We start from the raw sequence: 10,882 nt of genomic DNA, 5'->3' as shown, positions 1-10,882 counted from the left end.
AATTTTCAAATATTTGTTTACCAGATATATTAAAAAAACAAAAGCTTTAAAATTGTTCATATACTTTCAAATACTAAAATTGTAAATAAAATTGGGGTGGCCATATATATCCATATTTCATATTTTTATAGAAATAAATACATGTACTTTTATTTGCCTAATATATTCAAACACAAAGTGAAATATTTTTTGTTTTATTCCTGTATTCTATGTTCCCATTTGTGTTGCATGTTTGTGTAAGCACACATGACTCTGTATTTTTAAGAAAACACTTTGAGTTCCTTAAATTTTTTAAACATGCCATCAGTACTACTATCAACAACAAAGGTTTCCTAAGTATGCCATCCATTTAGCACAAAAATCAAAAGGATCAAATCTTCCCTATAATAAACTTCATTGTTAAAACTGAGTAAAACTATTTTGCTAACTTCCAAATATTTGAAAAGGATACTTCGAAGATTCGAAGGAATGTTGACCTCAACACAGTTTATTCTTTTTAATATTTATGAGTCTTCCTGTTATCATGTGATCATAATTTAAAAATCAGTACACATGTGAGCTAATTAGTATAACTACAGTTATAGTCATATTTTGTTTTTGCTTTACCTCCCAGTGTTGAAAGGCCCTGCTGTGACAGATTTTTTGCAGCTGGTATATTGTCAGCATTGCTTCCAAGCTAAAGCCATCTAAAACAATGGGGAGTTTCCTTCTTGTAACAAGCTCTTCTTCATGAATCTCTCCTTCTTCCTCAGGTTGGCTGTTCAGGTTATTAATAAGGCTGCAAACATTCAGCAGGGTCATTTTCCAAGAGGGAACACTTGCTTTACTGTTCTGAAATACAGGAACAAATATTTCAATTTAAACATGTGTTATAGAAACAAGATAAATTTCTATTGCATTCAACAATTATACTTTAGGATCTAATTGTTAGTTATATAAAAAGTACAGTATTATTAAATTGGTGACTACCCATATATCCTCTTTTTAATACAATGCAATAAATTTGCACACACACACGTGCTCACAAACAGCAAAAAAGTAAACAAGAAAAACTACAATTGGTTTACATATATAAATAATGTATATATTAGATGAGAACACAAAAAATTTTAAAAACAGTTATTTGTCATATTTTAGTTGAGTGTCTGTGAAGGAGAAATTAAAAGGATACTAACGAAATTGGAAAATTACAGTAATGTGAGGCCACTTAATATTTGACACACTAATAGTTGTCATAAGTAATGTCAAAGCTAACCAGTTTTCTTATTTGTTATTTAAAATGTTTTCCAGAATTATCTTTCTTTTTCTAATAAGGTTTGTCTGAAGTATAATTAGCATAGTCAACAACTTTTGTACATGTCTGCAATTATTAATAATATGTAGAGGTAGAAGAACCAAATTGCAAAATTAACGAAATTTAACAAAAACTTTCAAAAGCTCAGAATACTTGAATTAATTTTTTACTTCAAATCATTAAAAAGCAGGATATAAATGACCACAAACACATCATGGGAAGAATCAATAACAATGATATCAAATGACACTTGTCCCAGAATTAGTATGAAATTATAATGAAATTGCAAATTAACAACAATTTTCAAAATATGGTGAGACTGGAGGCTGTAGAAGAGGCTAGGATTTGGCAACATAATTATAAAGTTAATTTGGGAAGGTGAGGGTACAAGAATAGACAAGAAAGTCAGAAAAGTTATAATACAGTGGAAGGACTAATTCTACCCAACATTAAAATACTGCAGTAATTAATGATGAATTAAGAGGAAAACAACAGAAAACTCAATATGAGATAATATGTTTAAAAATTGATCCAAGTACATGTGGCTGTATAAAATATAGCCAAAGTCACATTTCAAATACTTTGGAACAGTAAGCCATATAGGGAAGTATCTTGTACTTTACAATAAAAAATTTAATCATTAACTTTTGAAGGAAAAATTCAATTTGATCATTTCTGATACAAGGTCTACCAAATAATGGCAGCATTTGGTTACACAGCAATCAATTTTTGTGGACCTGGGCCACCTTGAAAATACATCTGGCTTTAAATTCTCTGAAACTATATTTTAATAAACACAGTAGAAAATGTATTTGTTCACTTTGAGATAATATTGCCTTATATTTTCAAATACACCCAAAAATGGACATTTTTTCCTTTCACCCACTATGAAACATAACATAGTCTCACTTGTACACTAGGGATTGTTGTTCCTAAAACATGTCCATCCAAGTAGGAAAGACAACCATGAGAAGGCGGAACTAGATGCAGAGTTTAGAAAGGAATCAGTGCTTAATTCCCTACCACAACCCAGGCTATCCTCAGTTTTGGTGCAAGAGTGCTACAACCATGATTTTACCAAGTGATTGTCACACCTAAATATTTTTCCTTGACAGATATCTTTTTATTGGAAACTTGTGCCCTGACCCCACACTTACATACACACTGACTGAATGATTCTGAATCATTCACATTGTATGGTATCATGATCATCAGACATATTCTAATTGAGATTTATTTGTAGGTAAAGGTTGAAAACTAGAAAACTTGATGTCACCATACCAAGAAAAGATTGATAAGACTCAGAATGCAAAGTTTACTTGGTTTGATAAAACAATTAGCAGGTGCAGATGACTTCTGTTACACTAAACACTATAGTGTTTAAGTACATTATAGAACCACACATTTCTTGAAGATCGTAAACCCTAATCACTACTTTTAAATATGAAGAAACAAAGTTAAAGTATGTCAACTAACCCAATTGTTTAAGATCAAACAGTTCGTCAGTAATAGTTTCAGGATTTGATCTCCACACTGTTCGCCAGTCTATTGATTTCTCCTGGATAGCACTCTGCCCTCACAGGCCGTCATGAACAGTTGTTTTAAATTGAGAAAACCTACTTTATTTTTCCAAAATATACTCAAAGGAGCAAAAAGTTCACTTAGGTTTCATTTAGGTATTGAACTTAAGGCCAATACACCTTTCATCACATACAATCTTATAAGGACGGAAACAATCTCCTTAAATATATTTTGAGGACTTCAGAAGTAATGTGTGGCTACTTAGGTGAAAGGGCTATATGCTGGCTGATATTCACTGTAGGTTCTTTTTCTGTCATGTCCACACTCATAGCTCCTTAAAGCTCAAAGAAATTTCTCAGAGAAGGAACTGCCTCATGTGGGAGTTTTCTGTCTTGATGGGAAATTATGACGCTAAGAAACAACACCATATCTATAATAAAAACTCATATATTCTGCAGCCCTGGGCTCAAGAAAAGAAAAAAGCATTACCTTTGATGTATGCATATTTGTCAATAAATCTGCTTCCAATGCTTTCATTCCCTCTTCAGAATCTGAGTAAAATCAAAGCCACATGTTTACTATATAATCACATGTCACATAATTATATTGCAGCTTACGGGTTTTTAATTCATCTAAAAATTAGTCATAGATGTTTGGTGTCTTTTCTATGTATTTATGCTCTTTAAAACAGTATTCTGAAAGAAAAGAAAGTTACAATTTAATTTTAAGCTGACAGGCAGCTAGGATAGAAAAAGCACTTCTCAGAAGATAAGGATATGACTGTTTGGTAAGAGAACTACTTGTGATATGGTTTTGTTCAATGTCTGAGTTTCAGTAAAAAATATTTAAATGTATTGTACAATACAGATTTCATCAAACATTTTACAGTTGCTTATTTTCACCAGCAAAAGTTTATGCTATTTCCGTACTGATGCTTCATAAATAACATAATGAAAATACAAGTAGAAGAGTGTTTTTCAAGACAAAATCAATGGGAATTTCATACTGATAATTTTAGAATAAAGGAGATTCTGAAATTTATTTCACTAGAGATGCTGTTTTACAAGAATCTTTTTGGAAGAAATGTTTTCTGCTTTAAACAAAATGTTTAAATTATGGATACACTGAACTTTATCACAGGGAAATAAGGAAATCGCTTAAGCAAATGGAGCTGTCCATCAGCAAATGTAAAGTTGTATTGAAAATGGATCTCTGAATTACTAAGAATGTTTCCAAGTTTCTATTAGTGAACATTCAATGGAGAAAAAAATAGAAAATTCTTCAATGTAATGGAGAAAATTTGCAGAACATTGTAATGAGGTGACTTAGTTCATATCCATTGATCAAATTGTGAAAAAAACAAGGCAGAAGTTAAAATTGGCTCTATCTCCTTTTATTGGATATTGTTTTGAAAGAGAAATATACCTGGAGACATTATTTATTAACTGAATCTGGGGAATAAATTATACTGTATATTTTTATCTTTATTTATTAGAGATATGTTTTTCAAAAGAAATGACAAATTCCAGTAGTCATTTTGAAAGATGTACACCAAAATCTTCATAAATTTTGGGCTTATTGCAGCAGGTAACATCAGGAGCTGTTATGCACAGTGTTTCATTAACAACCTACTACCGCATCCTCCTAAGTAAAGCTTTAACCTCCTGTATTTGAGGAATTCATAAAGATGGGTAAGTGGGCATTTTTCTTACTAAAGATTTGCAAAATTAAAACTTCAAGGTCTTTTTCTAATAAAAACATTTTTGCATTAATTACATTTGTATATTCTACTGGATCTTAACTCAAATCTAAAATAAGTGTTATAAATTTGAATTAAGCAATTCATTGCCATATTTATGACAGAAAAGCATAAAATAGTTTTAAATGATTGTTGTTGCACCTATCCCATTTTCTCCTTGATCTAATTATTTCTCAAATATTGATTGAAGCACAATGCAGTCATATTATTTTGTTGCTTCTTTAAATCTAAGTATGATTTTCTAGGAAGAATATTGGCAGGTATTAGAAATTAGCTTCTCTTTAACTATCATATACACTACTAAACACTCTAAAATTAAATGTTTCCAATAGTATAAAAATGCCAATTTTCCTGTTAAATGTTAGATGAACTTTCACAACATGAAAAAACCCAAACAATAATATTAATATTATGCCTGTTTGTCACATAGAGATTGTCACACAGACTGTTTGTCACATACTTTTTGAAAAGGACTAGGAACATTTTGCATATTTCTAGAAGTAATTTTATAAATACTATTTCATTTATTCATCAATTGTTGTATGTATTATAACACATGCAGTTAAAAAATAATCTGGGAACAACTACAAAAAGGAAAAGGGACAAGCCACAGCTTTCTCAGAGAATAAGGATGAAAGGAAAGCATTTTACATGGAATGAATTTTAACAATGAATTTGCATGTTGCCAGGCACAGCTTCTGTCTCTCAGACAATGACTAACCTAATTCAAAGTTTTCTATTTGTTTGCTTTTCTCTACCTACTACTTTATTGCAAAGGAGGGCATGCAGTGTTTCACTGAAATCCCTTTTGTTACTCTGCAGATTTACAAAGGGAAAATAAATCTACCAGTTCTTATAAACACAGAAAACGATGAATTCGCAGTTTCTATTACTATAAAGAAGGCAAATTCTGAGTAAGTGGGAGAAACTCTTCTCTTGGATTCATTAACTTAAGTAGCAACACGCTGCAAAAGAAATCACTCCAGGGAGTTGTGAAACGCAGCTGAGCTTACCTGAGCATAGCCCCCAGGAGCTGAAAGCCAGGAGTAGCATGCAGACCAGCTGGATTTTCATTCCTGCCATCATATCCTTCAGCCTTCCACCAAGTCAAGTCCGCGAAAACCAGAAAATCACTAAAGGGGGCTCTCTTTGGAGCCTTCTCTTCCCTTCAGCTGCCTCTGAATGTAAGTGAACTATGAGAGAGCTGCTGTGGCCATTCCCTATATATGTATGCTACAGGAGGGTGATGTCATGTGTGTATGGGGATTATCCCTTCAGGATGTGCCCTGCTTAACCCTCCCCTTCTGTCTCACCCTCCTCCTCCTCATTTCCTTTATCCCTTACCCCACTCCTGAACCTTGAGCGAATGTGACAATCTTCCCTAATTGCTGTTCTTGTTCCTGATTTCTGACGCACAGAAGGAGTCATTCGAAAGTACTGCCGTATACTGGAGAGGAACTCCCAGTGCCACCCTTCTTCACTTTCTCTAATGTCTCCACTTGAAGAATTAGTCACCTCACTCTATGAACCATTAGATCCGTTTTTTTCCTAATGTTTAAACAAAATCTGCAGAATAAATGCATTCAATCAGTGACTTCTTAGTCTTGAACATTCTCAGATTTAGAGTAAATTTCTGGTTTGTGATTCAAAACTGATACGTGTTTTAAATAATACATGCTAAAGGAAAAAATATAGAAAAAGGCAGAGAATGTTACAAAGATTAAGCAAAATAATTTAGGAAAAGAGAAGAAAATCAATGAAGAATGAGAAGCACCTCGAAAATATGGAATATTATTCCTGATAAATTAAAAAGCTTGTATTATATGTATCTGAGAGGATGACTGAATTATACATGGTAACTTCTGAGTCTCTTAAAGATCATGTTAGTAAAATTCTGCTATAAATTATGTGCTAGAAGCTGAGACTATGTATAGTTGAATTATAGATGCCTTTATTTTTCTGATTCTTTATTCTTTTTGTCATCATGGCTTAATTAAGTTTGGATTAATTCCTGATGCTGTAACCTCTTCCTTCATAATTCTCTTCTTATTGTTTTTCACCATGCATCAAAATTCTTTCCCTGGTATATTCCCCTGTTTGCCGCAAAAATTGAGTATATACATTCAGAATGAAGAAAACCTGGGCCAGAGATTTAGTTCAGTGTTTTCACCACCTGCCTTGCAAGTACAAGGGCCTGAGTTCGATCCCTGGTATTAAAAAGCAAACAAACAAACAGAATGAAGAAAACCTTATATAGCTACCATTCACCAGTCACATATCTAAGAGTCATCACGATTTTCATGAGTTTCAATGATATTCATTCTTTCTCTGGGGTCTCTGCAGAAAAATGTTCAGAATGCCTTTGGGAGTAAAGTTTTTTTTATTGCATCAGGTATTTCAGGATACATGGAGTGATCTGAACAGAAAGTATTGTTAGGGTTGTGAATATTTTAAATTAAAAGTATCTGAGATTTATTTATTAAATGAGTCAATCATTTAGAAATAATTGCAAGAAGAATCTGCATAGAGTTCTACAGGGCTGAATTATATTATGTAGTATATGTTATACTAACTTCTTTACCTTTAATCTTAAGGAAAAATATTAATTTCAAATCTAATAATTATTTCAAATAACAAGGAATAAGTCCCATAATTCAATGTTCAGGAATTTAGCAATGGCAGATACTTTTATTACTTTTAATTTGTGTAGTATCTTGTATAAAATATATTGAGCACCATTCACCCCGGGGGAAGTTTTCTGTTAAGGATATCTAATTAGAAAGGAAATGTTAATTGTCTCGATTTTTTTTTCTTTTGCTTTCCTACCATTAGGGGGCACAATAGATGTATAAAAGGCTTGATTTTCACTTATTCTGAGATCTGTGCTAATTTTCCTCTCGCTATCAGAGCATCATTGTGACAGAATCCTTCTAAGCCATTTTGCTGAAAAAATCAAGATATTATATGTTCTTTGCATGATATTTAAATGAGTTGTTTGTCTGCTTTTGAATTGCAAGCACAAAGAATAATCTTTTTAAAATGTGTGATAACAGTCTAATAGCAAAAAGAAAGCGCAAATCTTACTTTCCTCAAGTGATTTCTTCAATAAATGAACCCAAGGGAAATGCTGACAAGATTTTTTTTTTAAAGATGAGAGAATAATCAAAATTCATTTTAAGTATAAAACAAGAATATTTTTTAATGTGAAAATTATTTTAGATATGTGATGTATCTAAAAGAATTGAGGAACATGTGTTATAATGTCAAATCACTATTAAAAAATCAAATAAATGTTCCACCTCTCTCTTTTTGGAATGAAAAAGGTGTGCATTTTTTTCTGTTAAAATTACAAAGTAGATAAACTTTATCTGAATTCTAATTGGCAATTTTTGAAGGTGCTACTTTTTTTTTCCTTTTAGCCTAGTGTCATCAAGCCACAGAAAAACCAATAAAACAACTTGTTTCAGGACAGCATCTAAGCGTGAATATTTACGTTTAAAAACATCCTAGAAAATACTCAAAGACCCCTTTAATGAAGGATTTTAGGCATCTTTCTTGGAGATGAGAACTGTTTTTATTCTAGAGACATTTTACTTAAAATATCTTTTTACTAGATTTTCAAAAAGTAATAAAGAGTTTGCAATTTTTTTAAAAAAAATCATTTTCATACATTTCCCTTTCAGTCTGAGGTCACTAACTTTAAGAAGATGTTGCTTATCTTGGTATTGGTTGATTGTAAGATCTCTACAGTAACTAGATTTTCAAGTTTCATCTATGTTTTGTAGGCATTTATTAGATAATTTCTCAAAATAATCAACAGAGATACCTGAACAATTGATAATTAGAAAGAATGATCTGTAAACGTATTTAATTTGGAGCTGGGAAAGCTCTGTGAGCACCTAATGAACAGTGGTTCAGTTTTGTGTGATTTCTTCCTATCTTCCTGTACCTCTAAAGGCTCCTGCAGTTTGCTAGAAGCTTTCTGGTGTAACAGTTCTAGAACCAAACATCTTCGACTTGGCATTTTCCTTACCACCTGAAATCTGTCATCCATTTTCTCTCGAACTTACTGTCTCTTCTCTTGTGATGCTATTTCTCATTAAAAATATATATATATTTTATGATCCAGTAAAAACAAATCTCTCCAAATTGGAATCCTGAAAATGTTCTCACCCACTTCAACTCTACTCAGTTTCTTCTAAATGCTTATGAGAAGTTTATCTGTATTATTTATTATAAACTATAAAGTCCATAAGGAAAAAAATTGCCTGTTTCTTCTTCCAAGCCTTATAATATACAATTTCACAAAGCAAGCCTACTAAACCAAATTTAAATATCAATTATTTAAATATCTAACGTGTGATTTCAGTGTTTCAATTTTATCATTTTTAGCCACAATTCATACAACTGCGTTGTTATCATTTATGTTTACATTGTATGAGAGTCTTTAGAGACTCATCCTTTTCTCAGTAACACATTTCCTCCTGACTGAGAAAAATCAGCTTTTAAAAATCATGTAGTAATGCAGAAGATCCTAATGAGATTACTGACATTTAGAAATGGGAAGAAAGGAGCTAAAGGTGTAGGGAAGGTGGGATATGTAGGGCAAGGGTAATAAGGTAAAAGAAAAAAAATGTGGGATAATGAAAAGATGGAAATAAAGTGTTTGTAGATGGGGAGGGGAGGAGGGGTGAAGGGAAGGCAGGGACAAGGGGAAAAAATGAGAACCAAGACATGTTATGTAGAGGTACAAATTCCCAACAATGAATGTAACTGTACTGTATCCCTAAAATACACCAATAAACTCAATTAAAGCTGAAAAAAAATCGTGTAACATGATCACCCTGGGATTATACCCATTCATCAGCTGAGTATCTAGGATAAAGTGTTAGTTTGCTTTATTTCCCTGAATGAATCTCTGGTTGGGAGATATTATTCTGATTCATCTGAGCAAATAGTGATAGCACTCTTTGTAAGCCCAATTGATTTTCTTCTTCAATGAAAGACCATTTTCCAAATGTACAAGTAGATATGTGGATTCACACATATTTTCTTATACACTAAATGAATATAGATAACTCAGAACTCGATGATGTAAGTAAATGGAAGCCAAATGTTTAGTTTCTCAATCTAAGTGTAACCATAATTTCCATAATCTCTACAAATTCCCAGCTCATTTCCTTTTTGGACATCCTCTACCTACTCTTGCATCCTTATATATAATTAACTTGGAAAATTGATAGGTAGTTTTTGGCCAAAGCATATTTTACAACTTAAATTATCACACATTTTGCTTGAGACCTACACGTTAATGGGTTCCCACATTTCACTAAGCATGCTCCGCATTGCACCTGTAATCTTGTTCCTCATATCTAAGAAGCAGACAACCACCAAATCTCTGCTCCTGGCTCAGGTAGTTCTCCTTCTAAATCTGTTTTCTGAATAATAGTAAAATTATGGGCGGAGAGGTGGATGTTCTTGACAATCATTTTCTTTTCTATATCTTGGTTTTACAAATTATTTTAATTTGCTATAAGTATTTTTTTTCCCATGGGAAGTTTTGTTAGAAAATGTAAGTGGTACAATCAACAAGCATATGATGCTTATCAATTAATAAAACGAAGAAGTTTATAAATCATAAAATTTTGAGGACAGTTTCTCAACTATAATATGTAACTTTGTTTTATTTGTAATTGCATTATTTCAAAAATATTATATGATAAGACAATGAGAAAGAACATGTTTGAAGATCATATCAAAGTAATAATGTATTTCAATTATTAGTCTGTGTTACATAAATTTTTGTTTATTTCATATCCTTTTTTGCTGTCATTTATACGTAGACTTGAAATTTTTATTTAGTATCTTCATTTCTTGTTATCATGTATGTTTGCAATCTTTAATAAAAAAAGAAAAAAATATTATTTTAATTTGCTAGACTAATGAATGAGTTGAGTTTTTATTGAAATAAAGCTTTCTCCTTTTTTATGTTATAAAATCTAAGAAGAGTTCTGTAGCATTTTCAATATCCAAAACTAAAGAGATATAATTGAACTATACAAACTTTGGTGAAACACTTTTCTAAAATATTATTTATTTATGTAGTTATTCATTTATTTGCTTGTTTGTTTATTTTGCAGTGCAGAATGAAACACAAGACCTGTGCAAACTAGAGAAAAATTACAACTGAGCTACCTTTGTAGCCCTCAGCAAAACAGCTTTACTTTTTCTTTTTAACAGGGTATTAGATGTTGAATTTGGAATGTATGATTCTGCATTATTCATAATTCCTGTTCCTGTTTCTTTAA

The 10,882-nt window shown here is 31.8% G+C and overlaps 1 protein-coding gene across 1 annotated transcript in view; it reads right to left on the bottom strand.

The window, feature by feature from the left end:
* Nucleotides 1–6,000, bottom strand: part of Nts (neurotensin) — a 10,061-nt gene extending 4,061 nt beyond the window's left edge. The window contains exons 1-3 of the mRNA XM_010610279.3: nt 5,588–6,000; nt 3,305–3,366; nt 607–831 (exon numbers count right to left, since the gene is read on the bottom strand). Coding sequence (XP_010608581.1) covers nt 607–831; nt 3,305–3,366; nt 5,588–5,660 — 360 coding nt within the window. The 5' untranslated portion in view covers nt 5,661–6,000. The remainder of the gene's footprint in view (nt 1–606; nt 832–3,304; nt 3,367–5,587) is intronic.
* Between the last annotated feature and the right edge of the window lie 4,882 nt (nt 6,001–10,882).

Source organism: Fukomys damarensis, unplaced genomic scaffold, assembly GCF_012274545.1.
Source record: "Fukomys damarensis isolate Sample0158 unplaced genomic scaffold, DMR_v1.0_HiC HiC_scaffold_15, whole genome shotgun sequence".
NCBI lineage: Eukaryota > Metazoa > Chordata > Mammalia > Rodentia > Bathyergidae > Fukomys > Fukomys damarensis.
Note: the sequence above shows the minus strand (reverse complement) of the source record. Positions and strands in the feature narration are given on the sequence as shown.